Here is an 18,439-nt window from a genome sequence, read left to right on the forward strand (position 1 = left end):
CTGCTTTTTCTTGGATACCTGATAGCCTCGTTCAACCAAAAAAGCTGAAATCAAAATCATGTTCTGGCAACCTCCCTGGTGGTACAGTGGATAGGAATTTGCCTGCCAATGTAGAGCACACAGGTTGGATCCCTGGTCTCGGGGCAACTAAGCCCATGTGCCAACAACTACTCAGCCTGTGTTCTAGAGCCTGGGAGCTGCAACTACTGAAGCGCACACACCTGGAGCCCGTGCCCAGCAACGAGAGAAGCCATCACAATGAGAAGCCCAAGCACTACAACGAAGAGGAGCCCCTGCTCACCGCAACTAGTGAAAAGCCTGCACAGCAACGAAGACCCAGCATAGCCAAAAAAAATAAAGAAAGAAAAATCATATTCTGGTCTCAAGTGTCCTTTGTCTTACTGGTAATCTGAATACCAGTCTACCTCCCTCATTTAGTTGAGGGTCCCTTAATCTTTTGCCAGGATTGCTCCAAAAATGATGGGTGAAGTTTTAAATCCTCAAGGAAGTACTGTCTGGCAGTACTGTTGTTTAACTCTTAGTATCAGATCTTTCCACTTGAAAGCAAACAACTCTTGGGATTTAAAACAAGGACGTGCAAGAAAAGGCATCTATAACCTCTCATACGGTAGACCCACATTTTGTGGACAGATCAGTGACACAGTGCAGGGCTCAGGGACTGCCCCACGAGCCTCTTTTACAATCTGATTGCTCTTAAATCCTGTATAAGCCGACTTCAGGTGATGCCCTAACTTACATAGGCCGAGCTCTCTGCTCTTGCTGATCTCTCGTTCACCCAGGCCTCTGGACTCCTCTTTGCAATCTCTCCTGGAATAGCTGCTGGCTGTTCTCCTTGGGGTACAGCCTGAAATTTGCAAGCCTGCTCTAGTGGTATTTTAATGCTCATTTGCCCAGGTGCAAAGGTAACCCTGATATTTAGTAAATCTCTCAGAAGGGAAATGGGACATTCAGGCATATATACAAAGTTATGCTTTTTCCCCATCTGACAGTCTAGCTCCTGGAAAAAAAGACATTTTCAAGGTTTCTTTGGACACCTCATCTCAATCCCCAGTAGCCAGTTCCTAACATTTAGACAGTCAGACACAGACATACACGGACAAGCAAGACTAAAACAAAACCATGGCCCTGGGCCTGTGACCCATAATACAGAAGCCTGTAACCTTCTGTACTGTCTGCCAAAATCCCTCCAAGTGGGCCTCTGGTCCGTGATCCATTCAGGGTTGCAAAGACAATTTAGGCATAGTTGTGTTTCTTTAACAAAGTTACTCACCCAAAAGAAATCTTCCAAACCCAAAAGCCCAAAACCTCCAAAATATGTTACGAAAAATCAGGTCCGACTGCTCACCGCGCAGAAGCCAATACTTGAGAGGCAAGTCAGGCGGAAAGGAAAGTATTTTTTATTCCAGAGGCCAGCAGTGGGAGAGAACGGTGGACTCAAGTCCGAAAGCCAACTCCTCACTGACGATCAGTGGGTAAGAACTTTTATAGTTGGAGAGGGGGTTGCATGCAGAACAGCACCGTCAGTTCTGACAGTCATCTTGAAACTGGTCATGAAGTGGTCTGATCAGCGTCATCTTGATTGTTTTAAGTACAGTTAATCTTCAATTCCAGGGTTTGTTTGCTCCCATTTCTTTGGGGCCAGTTCTCATGGCTAGTCTGGTCATCATGTATTTAACTTCTTCTACCTGGTAGGGGTTTCAGTGGCTACAAACCAGCTCAAAGGATGTGGCTTAGAATATTACCTATAGCTCCTGAGGAGAACTAAAGGTCCTTGGCTTCATTTAATGACTGCAGTAGTGTAATTTGGTCTTCTTTTCCTTTGCTTCAACACTTTCATTTCTCTGAATTCATTCTTTGGCTGGTTTTTCTCCACACAAAAGGCAGGCAGAGGATGCGGGGGTGGGGCTGGGACAGGAGCAGGAGCGGGGAGTGAGGGCCATAGGGTCTGCTTGTCCCCAGGTCCTCAGCACTTGCAAGGGGCCAATGAGCCACAGGTGAAAGGTTCATCTTTACTTACCTCTTGGCTGGCTCACCTCATCTGTTACCAAACTAGATTTGTCTTGCCAGACACATTGCAAGCCAAACGCTGAGACACAGAGGTCTGCAGCAAAAAGAGGGTTTATTTGTAAGGCAGTCAAACCAGAAGACAGGAAGAACAAATCTCAAAACAGCTTCCCAAGGCAAGTGGTTCCAGGTATTCACAGGATAATGAATAATGCAGCATGGCAGTTGGAGGTGGGGGGAGTGTGGAGGGCATGGGGGAAAGGTGTGGTGACTGGTGGGTAATTTTCGCTCTGCGCAGGCGTAACTAAGCTACAGGCTTCTGCACATTCAAAAGATCACCAAGGATGCCCAGCTGGAGGGTGGGTGGCCCTATCCAGTCTCAACCAGCTGCTCAAACTAGATGCAGCTGACTCCCAGTTTCTAGACAACCACTTGGGCAATGGTTTATGGTTTATGCTCATGTTGCCTGGAGGGCATGTTAGCTTTAAAACAACCTTGACAAATGAAGGCAGGTGAAATGGACTTAATCCTCAGTTTCAAAACCTTCAAAAGTCACTCCAAAGAAAAAAATATTTAACAGTCATGTACAGTTGTATACACTTCATTCTAACCTTTACCCCTCACTGCTCTCTCAAAATGCTATTGTTGGCTAAACAACACAGTAAAAGATGAGAAAATAAAGGTGTTTTACTGAATCCCAGATCACAAGGATCTATTTCTGTGAGTATGTGAGGTAGGTGTCTACCATTCCCCCCGCACCCCAGCTTGTTAGTAAGAGAGAACTTATGGTACAACCACAGTAGAGTGAAGTGTTTGTGTAAATCCTCCCACAGATGGCAGTGATTAAACTGGGACCAAACATATAGAACCACTTTTTAAAGGCACTAGGAAGTTTACCAAAGCCAACATAAACTGGAAAAGGAATAACTCTTGAAAACTGCAACCAAAAGGGATTCTTGAAATTCAGTAAACCCCAGATAGGATACACAAAAACCCTCTCCTAGGCACACATCATAGTCAAACTGCTGAAAGCTATAGACACCTTGCAAGCGGTCAGAGAAAAAGGCCATATTACATATAGGGGACATAATACAGAACTTCCCTGGTGGTTCAGATGGTAAGGTATCTGCCTGCAATGCAGGAGACAGGGGTTCGATCCCTGGGTTGGGAAGATCCCCTAGAGAAGGGAATGGCAACCCACTCCAGTATTCTTGCCTGGAGAACTCCATGGACAGAGGAGCCTGATGGGCTATAGTCCATGGAGTCACAAAGAGTCAGAGACGACTGAATGACTAACACACAATACAGAGACTGACTTCTCATGAGAAGCCAGGAGATTTTAGAATGGCATTTTTAAAGTGGAGTAAGAAAGAGCTCAACCCCAAATTAATTCATTAGAAATGAAGGTAGATTGAAGACATTTTCAGGTAATCACAATTGGAGATAACTCATCACCTGCACATTATACAAGAAATGCTCTTTAAAGGAAGTTTTTCAGGTTGAACAGAAATGGAATATAGTGCCAAACGGCAACCCACCTTGATAGGAAGGACTGAAGAGCCCCAGAAATGGTAAATATGTACAAATATAAAAGATACACAGGCACATACATACATACTTGTGTGTATGTATTTTTTCCTCTTAATTTCTTTCCAAAGATATATGATTGAAGTAAACATAACTATTTTGTATTCGGGGGTTTATAATGTAAATTTCAAGACATTTCAGGTCTACCACACAAAGCACATTCGGTTCAACCAGACTCTGGGCCAAATTAGTCTCAAGAACAACTCAGTAAATTTATAAAGTGATAAAAATTAAAAGAATTTGCCCTTTGCCCCTTTACCTTGGGTTAACTGAAGAGACCTACAGAAGCCATCTTCCTTTTTGCTCCTCTGGTCTCCAAATGTAATTACATTGAAGTCATTCTACTTTGTGGAGTTTCCATATACCAACCCATTGAATCTACCAATTTTCCTAATCTTTCCACACCTTCATGGTCTTCCCACATTATCAGCTTATTCTGTATCTGTCACTGTACTCATTCCTTTGTCCCTCTTTCCCTCCATGACACTCACTCATGAGGCAAATACCCTATTTCTCCCTAGTCTGCTGTACTTAAACCATTGAACATGGCTGGAAAAAAATTAACTATGCTAACAGGTCCTTCTTAAAATTTATGACTATAAATTTCACAGCAAGCTTTCAGCCCTCACAAGTACTATCAGTTTGTTTCAACAATAGTCTCTCCCACTTGTCTCGAAGAGAGGATACTATTTAAAACCTTCTTTCTCTTCAAACTTCTGCTCTCCCTGCTCCCACTCCTCAGTCTCAACTAATGGCTTTGATTTTTTAAATGTTTTTATAAAAAGTATGGAACAGTTCATGAGTTTGTATGTCATCTTTGCATAGGATATGCATACATGCTACTAAAGCAAACACATGGCTTCACTTTTATTTCACTGAGAAAACAGAAAGAATGAAAAGTAACATCAAATCTATGAATTTACCTGATTCATCATTTAGGGAGAGACAGGCAGTTGGCTATGTGGATCTCAGAATTAGTTTCTGGTATGAAGACAACGATTGGAAAGTTTTCAAAAAGTATCTATAGATAGTGTCAGCCATGGGGCTGAGTGTGAGCCTACTCAAGGAGAGAGTGAAAGGAGGCAGGAAGGGCTGAGGCCTAGGTTCTGACACATTTCAACATTAGATGGGAGAGAAGCAGCTAGCACAAGGGACTGAGGAGTGGCTGTGAAGAGGCAAACAGAAAAAACTGTATTTCAAACATACAAACAATGATAGAATGATGTGTGCAAAGTATGAGGGAGAATCAGATGAACTAAAGATCTCTCAGATGCTAAGGTGGAAGGGTGTTGCAAGAAGGGTGTGGTCAGCTGTATTAAACTTGGAGTAAATGCAGGCAATATAGTAATGGATAATGCAGGTTACTAAACTTTCAAAAATTAAACTATACATAGGTTAAAATGAGTATCTTACAATTAATGCAAACACTTATTTTTACCATTCATTTCATCATATGGTACAATGATTATAAATACGGAAAAAAGAAGAATTTCAGGAATTAAGAGTATGGTCCACATTATTAGCTTTATACAAGATAAAGTCAGGAAGGAAAATGCTTCTTGGATACTTACTCCATGTGCCCTGTGTTAGTTATTTTTACGTGTTGTCATCCAATCTCATTAACAACTATGCGAGTTAGGTTAATGAGTTTTATTTTTTACGCTGCCTCCAATGGACTAACCTGGTAATGGATCCTTAAAGCTTTGTACTGATAAAAGTTCTGAGACTATGTCTGGACTCAGCTACAACAAAGAGGGTTATGATCAGTCATCAAGGTTGGCCATGACCAAAGGAGAGGGGGAAATGACAGATGTATCTCTGAGGTTATTTATCTTCATTTTACAAATAAGGACACTAAAGCTAGAAATAATTTTCCCAAGATTATACTGCTAATAGGTGGTGAAACCGAGATTTGAAACCAGTGGTAAAGCCAAAATTTGAAAGCCTGTATACTTTCACATTTTAGAATCTGTCATAGACCTGAATAGATAGGACACCTTTGCAAGTGAATACAGGGAAATTAAATTCTAAATATCTTTGAAAATTTTAAAAATAAATTTCATAGAAAATTTGTCTGTAAGATGAGGCAAGAAAAGGGGAAAGAATTAAAAAATGAAAACCATAAAGCATAGAGAAAATTGTATTACTGATCTCCAAATCTCATAATTTAACTTATTCTTTCATCTTCAAGCATGCCAAAAATATGAGGCCTAAAAATACTACTGAGATACAACAGATTATTATACAAGTATTTAAATGAAAATGTAGACTATATCTATTGACAATGAAGGACAATCAAAACAAAGGTGGAAAAAAAGATTACAAAACAGTATGTATACTTGGTCATATATTTTAAAAATGTAGGTGTGTATACACACACATAATTTTCTTCTGCATAGGGCAATACATGAAAGAATATACTCTAAAATAATAACTATTAATAATTCCATATTTGATAGGAAAATTTGGAGTGATCTTAATTTTGCTTATTTTCTAACATCTCTCCATGTTCATGTAGCTTTAAAGTAACTTTTAAGAACAAAGGAAAACATTTTAAAACATAAATGTTATTGACGGCTAATGGTAGCAAGGAGGGGGCAAAAAGAAATTTTGTTTTCATGTAAAGGCTGAAAGAACAGATAATTATTTAAATATGAGTACGTATATATATTATTAAAATATAAGCAATTTTAAATGTATCAAATAATCCAGAAACCATGAAATCTTAAACACTGAACAAAACAATAACTTACAGAGTCTGCGACCGTCCCCAGGCCATCATAATACATCACTCCTAGCTGGTAAGTTGCCTGATGATCCTTTTCCTTGATTTCTTCAAACTGTTCTAACGCTTCTTCATACCATCCCTGTAAGCTCCCAGGAAATATTGGATTATTTTTTTTATTATCTTAAAGTAATCACAGATACTTAGATACTTAGTTCCCACCTAAATCTAGCTAGCAGCACTGAATAAAACAAAAAAAGACAAACAAATTTATGGAATTTACAAGTGAGCCACTGACAACAATCAACACACTATAAAAATCAGCAAAATAAACCTAAACATGGCAACTGAGGGAAGTAAGAGGAGGAACCTAGGAGGGACTTTCTTCGACTTTCACTCTTATTCTTGGCTATGGCTGAACTACCCTCTAATGATAATCTAGCTTGGTGCTCATCCCAGCCTGCCACATCACCATCACTCCCAGAATCTGAGAAACTTCAGAGTTGGGGCCAAAGTCTCTGAGAAAAGATAAGCATCAGGACATCCATTATTATTAAATATCCACTCTAATATGGCTCTTCCAGTTTTGCCATTTTCTAGCTAAAGAAGACACAGAAAAGCAAATATGTGATTCTCAAAAATTATCTTCCTCCCATATGTCCTATAGAAACCTCCATGTCACGAGTCATTCATTTAAGGCTCCTTAGCATCATAGGATATAATAAGAAATATGCTACAGTGTAAGGAACAAACATGGAGCTTGTATCTTAATCCCCCATGGAAAATGCCTTAAAGAATAAATCATTTGTAATACTGGAAAAACAGTCGCTGAGTTGAAAGGTCAGTACAAAGATGAGAAGGCCTGACAAAAACAACTTTTGGAAAACACAGAAACTACTGAATTTCTCTTTTCCTAAACTGTAATTAATCAACAAATTGATGAAATTAATAAAAACTTCACCAAAATGCTAACAATAAGTAAATGACTTGTAAAGATTCATTTTCTTTTTTGGCTAATCTTTGGCCAAGATATGAAGGCTGGAAAACTCAGAATACTCCATACAGAGAAAGAGAAGAGAGGACCTTACAGTTTTTGTGATTTTAAATGTCATATACATGCTGGAAAAATCTCAGATATATGTTTACTTTCAACTCTGACCTTTCTTTTGAGATCTAGAGTATTACATGTAGTTTCTACTTTGAAACCTTATACTTGGATGACGAAGGGGAATCTTAAACATAAAATGTCCAAAAACTGAACTCTTGATGGTTTCCTCAAAACTCACCCACTTCTCCATTTTTCAGTCCATGCCACCATTACTTGTGTCTCCAAAATATATCCAGGACCCAGTTCCACTGCTACCACTCTGGTCAAGACCACCAACCTCTCTTGCCCCAACTAGTATAATTTCTCTCTAAACTGGTCTTGGTTTTACGCTTCCCTTCCAGTCCATTCATCAGTCTCAAAACACTTTCAACAGCTTCTCACTACTTTTAAAACACAGTTCGTCTAGAGCCCTTCAGTTCAGTTGCTCAGTCGTGTCCGACTCTTTGCGACTCCATGGACTGCAGCATGCCAGGCCTCCGTGTCTTATCACCCACTCCCAGAGCCTGCTCAAACTCATGTCCATTGAATCGGTGATGTCATTCAACCATCTGATCCTCTGATGTCCCCTTTCCTCCTGCCTTCAATCTTTCCCAGCATCAGGGTCTTTTCCAATGAGTTAGTTCTTTGTATCAGGTGGCCAAAGTATTTGAGTTTCAGCTTCAGCATCAGTCCTTCCAATGAATATTCAGGACTGATTTCCTTTAGGATGGACTGGTTGGATCTCCTTGCAGTCCAAAGGGACTCTCAAGAGTCTTCTCCAACACTACAGTTCAAAAGCATCAATTCTTCAGTGCTCAGTTTTCTTCAGCGCTCAGTTTTCTTCACAGTCCAACTCTCACATCCATACATGACTACTGGAAAAACCATAGGTTTGACAAGATGGACCTTTGTTGGCAAAGTAATGTCTCTGCTTTTTAATATGCTCTCTAGGTTGGTCATAAGTTTTCTTCCAAGGAGCAAGAGTCTTTTAATTTTATGGCTGCAGTCAACATCTGCAGTGATTTTGGAGCCCAAGAAAATAAAGTCTGTCCCTGTTTTCACTGTTTTCCCATCTACTGGCCATGAAGTGATGGGACCAGATGCCATGATCTTAATTTTCTGAATGTTGAGTTTTAAGACAAATTTTTCACTCTCCTCTTTCACTTTCATGAGGCTCTTTAGTTCTTCTTTGCTTTCTGCCATAAGGGTGGTGTCATCTGCATATCTGAGGTTATTGATATTTCTCCCAGCAATCTTGATTCCAGCTTGTGCTTCCTCCAGCCCAGTGTTTCTCATGGTGTACTCTGTATATAAGTTATATAAACAGGGTGACAATATATAGCCTTGACGTACTCCTTTCCCGATTTGGAACCAGTCTGTTGTTCCATGTCCAGTTCTAACTGTTGCTTCTTGACCTGCATACAGATTTCTCAAGAGGCAGATTGGGTGGTCTGGTATTCCCATCTCTTGAAGAATTTTCCAGAGTTTGTTGTGATCCACACAGTCAAAGGCTTTGGTATAGTCAATAAAGCACATGTTTTTCTGGAACTCTCTTGTGTTTTCGATGATCCAATGGATGTTGGCAATTTGACATCTGGTTCCTCTGCCTTTTCTAAATCCAGCTTGATCATCTGGAAGATCACGGTTCACGTACTGTTGAAGCCTGGCTTGGAGAATTTTGAGCATTACTTTGCTAGCGTGTGAGATGAGTGCAATTGTGCAGTAGTTTGAGCATTCTTTGGGATTGTCTTTCTTTGGGACTGGAATGAAAACTGACCTTTTCCAGTCCTGTGGCCAGTGCTGAGTGTTTCAAATTTGCTGGCATGTTGAGGGCAGCACTTTCACAGCATCATCTTTTAGGATTTGTAATAGCTCAACTGGAATTCCATCACCTCCACTATCTTTGTTTGTAGTGATGCTTCCTAAGGCCCACTTGACTTTGCATTCTTTTCACAATGTAGAGCTCGCCAAAATCTTGATCTCAGAAACATTGCATTTCTTTTCCCTTCTACCTGGAATGTACTTCCCTGTGGCTGTTTGCATTGCCTGTTTCCTTAAGTTTCAGTTTCAACAACAGGTCTTTCTGCCCTACCCCTAAGTTAATCTCTATCAGAGTAGCCAGTTAATTGCTTTCATAGTACTTTTAACTTATTTGTAATCATATATTAACTTGTTATCTTCCTCTCGACTATAAGCTCCATGAAATGGGGACCATTCTAATTCCCTCACCGCTGTATAGTTAGTACCTAGCTTAATAGTAGCAAATACTTATAAAGCACTTATTAAGTGGCAGGCCCTATTAGTAAGTATTTTTACAATTAATATATCCTCATAATAGCTCTATGGCACACATATTATTACCCCTCCTTTAGAGATGAGGAAACTGAGGCACTAAGAGGTTAAGCCTTTGTGCCCAAGGGTATAGTTAACAAGCAATAGAACCTCAATTGAACCTATGCTCCAAGCTGAAAGATCATTCTCTTAAACATTATGCTACATGATCCTCAGAGTGACAGGTACGTGATGAGTCCTCAACAAATATTTGTTGCCAGAATGAAGGAAGGAGCCATAAAAAGATTAGTAAGTAGGATATAGGTGAAGGGTTGCCCAAACATTCAAGAGATAGTGAGGGGCTGGGGACAGCTGGTCCTTTTTTGCATCTTCCCTTGGGGTTCAACGAACAATTGAAGCTATACTGCTGAAGCTGGAGTGACATCTTGCACAGGTCTACCTAGACCTACTTTGTAAATCTCAGCATAATGTGGATAAAGAGGGAAATTCTCTCCTTAATCCATACAGAAACTTAAAGATACCTTTAAGTACTATTAATCGATAAGAATCAGGATTTTTAATTGTTAATAATATAAAAATATTTTACAAATGACACTGAATATTTTAGTAAAATATAAAAATTAGACTTATTTATTATGTGCAAATGGATTTCATAACAAAATGACTCCCATAAATGACACTCATTAGAATGACTTTTATGGAGAAAGGTCGAATAGCTCTGTAAGCTGGGACCAACGTATCATGCTCAAAGCCACAAACACAATCTAGGGAATTTGACAGAACTTCCCTGGCTTAACAATGGTAAGGAACTCTATAGGAAACTTTGCTATGGAGATCTAACAATGGCTTTATACGAAATGAAAACAAATCCACAAAAACTGATACCTCTTCAAAATAAAGTTGACCTCGTAGGAAATATGCCATAGTATCCCCTCTTCTTATCCTTTCCTTCAAGAGCTGCAAAGCCTTATCCACCAAATCAGCATGGCTGTAATGATCTGGTTTTTTAAAAAGTAGAGAATTCCATCTTTACCCATACAATGTGAATTTTTTCTCTTAAAGTAATAAAGTATATAGAATTCATCCGACACTGTTTACACTGGTTTCCTTCCTAGTTCTCATTCCTAAAACTGACCTCCTTAGTTCAAGGAAAAAGCATCACCTTAGAAAAAAGAAAGCACTATCACAATACCAGACATTGTATCTTATGTAATTAAGTACATTGGTGGGCTGTCACACTAAACCCTCTTTCCTACTAGGCAGGAGCTCTAGCAATGTAGTCTGTGTGAAATTCTTTAGACAAAGCTGGCCTCTGTGTGAAATTCTTAATTTCAGTCTTAATTAGAAATACTCTAACTAAATGCGCTAACCATCCCCAATTTAATTTTTTTTAGTCTATAGAAAAAGAAATGGTAGCTTTAAATGCCTATTTCAAATAAAGTATGGTACTGTCCTCTCTAACAGAAGTGACATCTGGCTTCTTTTTTCAAGAAGGGTGTTCTAAAGTCCTGAGAGTAAAACCAGAAGCAGGATCTCATGATGAAATTTCTTCACTGATGATCTGCTACCAGATAAGCTGGGTAGCAATTCCACAGATTTTTACAGAAAAGCTAGAAAGGACTGTAAACTTAACCACTTCCTTGCCAGCAGGAAGACCCATATTTCCTGTCTCTTTTGCTCTGGTGTACGTAATTAACATTTAGTAAAAATATTATCAGGACTTGTACCAGTCTCTTCCTTTCTCCACTGGAAGAATTAACCACTTCTTTGCCAGCAATAAGACTCATGTTTCTTGTCTCTTTTGCTCTGGTGTACATAATTAACTTTAAGTGAAAATACTATCAGGACTTGTACCAGTCTTTTCCTTTCTCCATTGGAAGAGTTTTGTATTCTTAGCAGCAAAGTGGGATAGAGAAGTATAAGAGGGGTTCTTGGGCAACTTTTCACTGGTCAACTTCATCCTGTCTCCACAGTGGGTATTCTGTAAAAGAGAATAAAATAATAATATGGTAGAAATATCTTTCTCTAGGAAAATGCACCAAGAGATTCCATTTCCACTTGACAGAAAGAGCATACTCCCCTCATCACTGAAGGATAGGGTACCAAACTACCAACTCTGGTATATGAGCATTCCTTCTTAGGAAACCAGGACCTTTCACAGCTATGAGAAGCACAGCCCTCATCCATGTCTGTTCCCACCACAAGGAGTCATTGATCAAAGCTATCTGCAAGTCCTCTCTGGCTGTGAAATCACATGCTCTAGCAAATCATGTCACCCACCACAGCTGCTGCCACTAGTAGGAATTGGTGACACTGCCCAGAGATACAGTTCTTGTGCATCAGTACCTTCCCATTACCTCGTAACTGAAGCTCATCAAACTAATCCATTTTAAACGAAAGCACCGGTCTATTTTACCTGGGAATACACCTTATTTTAACTGTGTTGTTCAGTTTTATCTTTCCATCTGTAGTGGGTTTCCATGTTATAAGGTGGATCACAGTTGAATGGAAAATCAGAGCCTTCATATAAAATGTAGAGGCCACCTAATGTGGGATGAAGGAGTCCAGGTTGGCCTAGGCTGGGGGTAATGAGACCGCAAACTCAGTTGTTGCTACGCTTTTTTGTTTACTCCGTGGAATTCTACTGTTACAGCATGCTCTCACCAATCAGGAACAAGCTTCCAGTAAAGCTTCCTGATTGGTGGTGAAGAGAACTCAATAGACCTTTAGCATGGCTGGAAAGCCACAATCATACAATTTTATGATACTATTTTGGACAATAAATTGCTTTGTTTATGAGAAGGGAATGGCAACCCACTCCACTATGCTTGCCGGGAGAATTCCATGAAGAGAAGAGCCTGGCAAGCTACAGTCCATGGGGTCGCAAAGAGTCAGAAATGACTGAGCGACTAACACACACACAATGAGAATGAAGTTCAGAAAGGGAGATAAATCAGTATATCAGGGGAAAAAATCATCAAAGTATCTATGATTTTGGAAGAGGCATTTAATTTTTTTAAGAGTTAATTTTCTCATCTGTAGTTTGGATTATAAATAGTTTGAACTAGAGGATTTCAAAATATCTGTCCTAGATATGTAAACTTCTTGGATTATATGATTCAAAAAACCTATGGTTGTACTAGTAAATATAGAAGTTTCCAGAGAACTTTAGGGTGAAGCAGTATTAGGTGAAGTATTTAGAAGAACTAAGACAATCCAAATACGATGATGTTCACAGCATGTCTCTGTTATCTCTGAATTGTCAGCATCTCGACTCTTGTGCTTTGGGGCCATGAGTAAGTAAATAAGGGTTACCTGAACACAAGTAAATTTGATAACCCAGGTGGCTACTAGGTGACTAACCTGGACGAAAGGGGTGATTCACCTCCCAGGAGGTATGGAGTGAGATTTCATCACACTACTCAGAGCAGCATGCAATTTAAAATTTATGAATTGCTTATTTCCCATTTAATGTAATTTTCCATTTAATATTTTCAAACTATGACAGGCCTGAAACCACAGGAACTGAAAATGCAGGTAACAGGGGACTACTGTAATTTCCTCTTTCTGTTTCAGGATCCCGTCGTCATCATGTCTCCTTAGCTTCCTCTGGTCTATGACAGAGTCTCAGGTTTTCCTTGTTTTTAACAACTTTGACAGTTTTGTACTGGCCAGATATCCTGTAGAATGTTTCCCAATCAGGGTTTACCTGATATTTTACGCATGGTTAGACTTGGGTTATGGACTTTTGGGAAGATGCAGAGGTGAAATATCTTTTCAGCAGACCATATCAAGGGTGCATGAGTTATCGCTGGTGATAATAACAAACACCTAACCAAGGCAGTGTTTCACAGGTTTCTCCACTGTGAAGTTACTTCTCCTCACTTCCCATATTGTACTTTTTGGAAGCAAGTCATTATGCAGAGCCCACACTCAGAGGAGGATGGGGTGGGGTAAGGATTAACCTCTACTTCCTGGAGTGAGGAATGTCTAAATGATGTGTTTGGCATGCTTTTGTAAAGAACAGCTGTCTTTTTCCTTACTTCTTTCCTTCCTATCTATCCATCTTTATCAGTTATCTATTGGGTTGGCCAAAAAATCCATTTGGGTTTTTTCATAAGATGTTACAGAAAAACCTGAACGAACTTTCTGACCAACCCAGTGTCTATTCTTTGTGCAGTATCCTGGAGCAGTAGTTGTTTAGAATAACTGTATAATTTATCATCTTTTCCAAGAAGTTTGAGTAAGCAAGGCTGGGAGGGTTTATACAGTATAAACTAGGCACAAGAATTTCTTTGTGGGAAATCCTTTTGCTTTTACATGTGCTAGTCATTCAGTGGTGTCTGACTCTTTGCAACCTCATGGACTCTTAATTCTCCAGGCTCCTCTGTCCATGTGATTTTTCAGGCAAGAACAGTGGAGTGGGCTGCCAGTTCCTTCTCCATTTACAATCATACTAGGATCATATATAGATTTCCTGACTGCCTATGCCAATGAAGGTCATAATTATATTGATTAGTTCAAGTCATTTTCAATCTGTGGATTAAAAAAAAAAAAAACCGTTAAAAATCAAAGACCATTTATTGAAATTCCAGCTTTGGCTATCATCTTCTGTCTTTGAAAGGTTTTCTTATTGCAGTGATATATTATCTTCAGTGTATGAGCTATAGAATTATATCTTCCATACATCTTTATTAATAAGTAATAGCTAGTTACTTTTAAGGCTCACTGGAATCTGGTCAACATTAATATAAATAACAGGGCACCTACTTGGCAATAAATAAATGAAACATCATATTCAGATATGTCTGATGAATATTACTTGAATATGTTTGTGGGTTATAAAATTCTCAAGAGATCTAAATAATACATGTGAAACCAAGCCAACTATTGAGATTTTTAGTTTTAGTTTATATTTCTTCATTTGCTTTAGAGCTAAAGTTTTCCATAGCATTATTTCTAAATGTATACAATGTAATTAAATATTATATAATAGTGATAAATGGGGATTAGAAGGTATTCCCAATTACTCCTCCTTTCAATGCTATGCATTTAGGGAATGTTTTCTAGTCATCTTTTTGGCCAATAAAGGCAAACAGGAAATAGATGAAATCAGCCTAATTCTAATTAGCCTGTCCACCAAATACTTTAATTTAATAATTTTCACCAATTGGCACACATTCATTCATTCATTGAAGAGGAACTCTTTGAATAGAAGGCATTGGACTAAGCACTGTGGGAGATTCAGTTCTAGAAACAAGGCTACATTAAGTCATCATTAAATCAACAGTGTTTTTCAATGGATTGTAGTAATCTTCACTGAGGACTTCATTTTGCTTCAAAGCAGTCAATCTTAGTAGCTTTGAACTACCAAAGATGACCACAATTCTTTAAAATATAGGTGTAAGAATGTGGGCTCTGGGGTCAAATTGCCTGAGTTCCAGCTCCACTCCTTAATAATGATGTGATCTTAGATAAGTTATAGAAATCTCCCTAAGTATCAGTTTCCTTTCCTATCTGTATTAACCATGGGGCACAGTAAGTGCCCAATTAATGTCAATGTACCACAACACAATAATACATTGGAATAGATATTAGTGGTCATTTAATATAATTTCTCATTTGTTTATCTTTATTTCACATCACTGCTATATGTGTAACATATATTGCAATCAGACTGGATTACACATAGTTCTCAACACTGGAAGATATTTAACACTTCTTATAAATTCTCTTCCTCTTCTGGATGACCTAGCAAACTCTTACCCTTCAAGTCTTAGTCCACACATCTTTCACTCATTTGGTCACTTAATCATCATTCAACCTTTTAAAAAAAAAAAAAAACCAAAACACTCACTCTAAATGGCACCCTTCTGAAAAGACAACTACCAGCAAATTACACATTAAGTAGAATTGGCGATGCTTGGAAGAGTGACTATTCCATATGCTTCTTAGACCATCTACCACTTTGGAAAATTGATTCCACCTGCTATATGTTCTGTAAAAACTCCAGTCCCTTGCCAGTAAGATACTGTCCCTCAGTGACACACACACACACCCCCACACACACCCACACACACAAAGGTATAAATGAACTTAACTGACAAAAAAGAAGTAGAGTAACAGATTTAGAAAACAGACTTATGGTTACCAGGGGATAGGTGAGGAAGGGATAAATTGGGAGATGGGGTTTGTCGTATACACACACTACTATATATAAAATAGATAATGAAGAACCTACTGCATAGAACAGGGAACTCCACTCAATACTTTTTAATGGCCCATTTGGAAAAAGAAACAAAAAACAAGTGGATATCTGTATAACTGATTTACTTTGCTGTATACCTAACACAATATTGTTGTAACACTGTATACCGAGACTAACACAGTATTGTGAATAAACTATACTCCAATAAAAATTTAAAAATAAAGAAAACAACAACAAAAAAGAAAAACAAAAGAAAAAATATAGTTCTCCGAATGTATTTATTCTGTATACTTCTGTACTCCACCAGCTCCAATCAGTTTTCAGAAAGCTTTTAGGCCCATTTCTAAGAGTAAATCAGATACTTAGCTGAGACATAAAGAGTTGTTTGGAAACATTATGAGCAATGGACAAGTATGCAGTGATTAAAGGGACAAAAGTTTTAAAAACTACTCACAAAATTCCCTTTCCTTGTGACATTTAAATATGTCACAGGAAGTTAACAATAATTACCAGATTTAATGCATGCTGAACAGAATCTTGTTTTCAAGAAAAAGGATGTAATGTGGAGGTATATGTATCACACAAACATCCCATTTCATATGTTAACTGCAAAACATACGTTTTAGAACTAAGAACTTCTTCAATGACACCTTGTATTAGTTAGGAATTCTTGAAAATGAACATCTGTGCAAACTTGAAGCTTAATTATATGCTTTGAAAAATAGTGCTTATCTAGATGAAAAACACAAGAAAAGGAAAACTGGCAATATGGACATGTGTTCTCATATATCTCTGACATTCTTTAAACAGCATAAAAAGTACTGTGAATAGTTTAAATTTAAAAAAAAGAACACAAGCACAATTCTATACATGTTTGAATATAAGTGTGTGTGTATATATCTATATGCTTATGTTTAAATACACATATAAACAAAGATGTTTAAAACTACCCCTTTGCAAACAAAAGAAAAGAGAATTTTGCTCACCAAGTCTTTGAGGCAGCAAGGCACAGGATGCTTCAGATGAAGAGATTAAAGTGATAACAGGAGGTGCACTCAGTGCTTCAGACAGAGGAAATAAAAGATGAAAAGGGGATGCTCTGTGCTTTGGACTAACAGGCCCTTAGTTAAATGCATTTCCCGAAGAATTTTAATGAACTCTGCTTCCCATACATAGAAAAGCACTATAATCATTAACTTGGAATATTTGTTCTTTGTAACTAGCAGTGATCTTTTATCAAGATCCATGTTGACTGCATGTATTCCCTAACATCAAAAAAAAAATCACATATAAACTAGCTTCCCCACCCTCACCTCTTTGGAGTAGTTCCTCAGTGCTATCTGAAAGCTGTCTCTGGGGCTACAGTCCTCAGTAAAACCCTGAATAAACTTTAACTCACACCTCTCATGCTGCACATTTTTCTCTAAGTCGACATCTTGGATCAACTGTATAAATCTAGTAATATAAATTACTACAAAATTAGTTTATGGCTCTTATTACAAAATAAACAAGAAACTGTAAGCAAAATTAGAACAAAAAGGCCACCCATCTATATTCAGAGGACAGAGCTTGTTCTCCAAAAACAGAATAAACTTTCAGTCTTGCTCTCAAAAGGTACCATCACATAGAGGGGTACAGATTAAGATATTAGGGAAAATAAATACATGGTTGGAACTTTAGCTTTTAGCTAGATTAACCTGGGGAAGAAGAAAAAAAAAAGTGCTTAGGAACTGTCCAGAGATAATCTACAGGGTCAGTGGCTATGGCTTTGAAGTCAGAATGTCTTGTTTCTACAGTTTTCTTTTCGTTTATCCACTAACTCCTCACGACGAGTGCGGGGCTCCCGTCTCAGCAAGCTCAGAGCTAAGAGCTGGGACCACCATTTCCCCAGGCGACAAGTCCAGCACTGTGCCCGACCGGTCTCTCAGGGGCCACATTACAATGGCGGGCTCACTTTACGTCACTCCCGGAAAGGGCATAGTGTCATTTTGGGGTGTGGGTGAAACAGTCCTGTGGGAAAACCTAGCCCCTTAGCTCACCTTAGCCGCCCCTCCACCACCACCCCTACCCCCCACACCCTCTCAAGCTCTAGCTTTCCTAAATGTCCAGGGCCTGAGGGACAGAGGCAAGCCTGGGACGGCTTTGAACACGGTGACTCAGAAGGAACTTTCTTTCCTCAGGAGCCAGAGGCTGGGGCCGCGGGGGGCCGGCACCAAGTGCAGTAGCAGCTTCCAAAGGTTGTGTTGCCGCCCAAGATCCTGGTAGCGCCTTCGTTTCCTGGTTACGTGCGCGCCAGCAGAAACCAAAACCTCCACCCGCGACTTCTGCTTCCCCAGAGGGACTAATGAGCTGGGCACAAGCAGCATGAGACGTGCCGAACTCTGAGCGCCTCACGGCGGCGGGTGAAACCCGGCAGTCCTGACGCCGGTCCCTCATAGCGCACGCGCAATGGGGCCTGGGCGGGAACGGCCGCAGGGCTCCGCCCCGAGGTGGGCGGGACTGACACCTCCCCTTG

General features: G+C 39.2%; 1 protein-coding gene across 3 annotated transcripts in view; it reads right to left on the reverse strand.

Moving 5' to 3' along the window:
• Window positions 1-18,281, reverse strand: part of LOC122687832 (LRP2 binding protein) — a 30,402-nt gene extending 12,121 nt beyond the window's left edge. The window contains exons 1-4 of one of the 3 annotated variants that reach the window (XM_043893508.1): window positions 16,911-18,281; window positions 11,571-11,697; window positions 10,602-10,714; window positions 6,366-6,479 (exon numbers count right to left, since the gene is read on the reverse strand). In XM_043893508.1, the coding sequence (XP_043749443.1) occupies window positions 6,366-6,479; window positions 10,602-10,714; window positions 11,571-11,676 (333 nt within the window). In that variant the 5' untranslated portion in view covers window positions 11,677-11,697; window positions 16,911-18,281. Of the gene's footprint in view, window positions 1-6,365; window positions 6,487-10,601; window positions 10,715-11,570; window positions 11,699-16,910 lie in introns of those variants that run through there. The other 2 variants (XM_043893509.1, XM_043893510.1) reach the window with 2 other exon arrangements.
• Window positions 18,282-18,439: the final 158 nt, after the last annotated feature.

The sequence above is a fragment of the Cervus elaphus genome, chromosome 32, assembly GCF_910594005.1.
Source record: "Cervus elaphus chromosome 32, mCerEla1.1, whole genome shotgun sequence".
Lineage (NCBI taxonomy): Eukaryota > Metazoa > Chordata > Mammalia > Artiodactyla > Cervidae > Cervus > Cervus elaphus.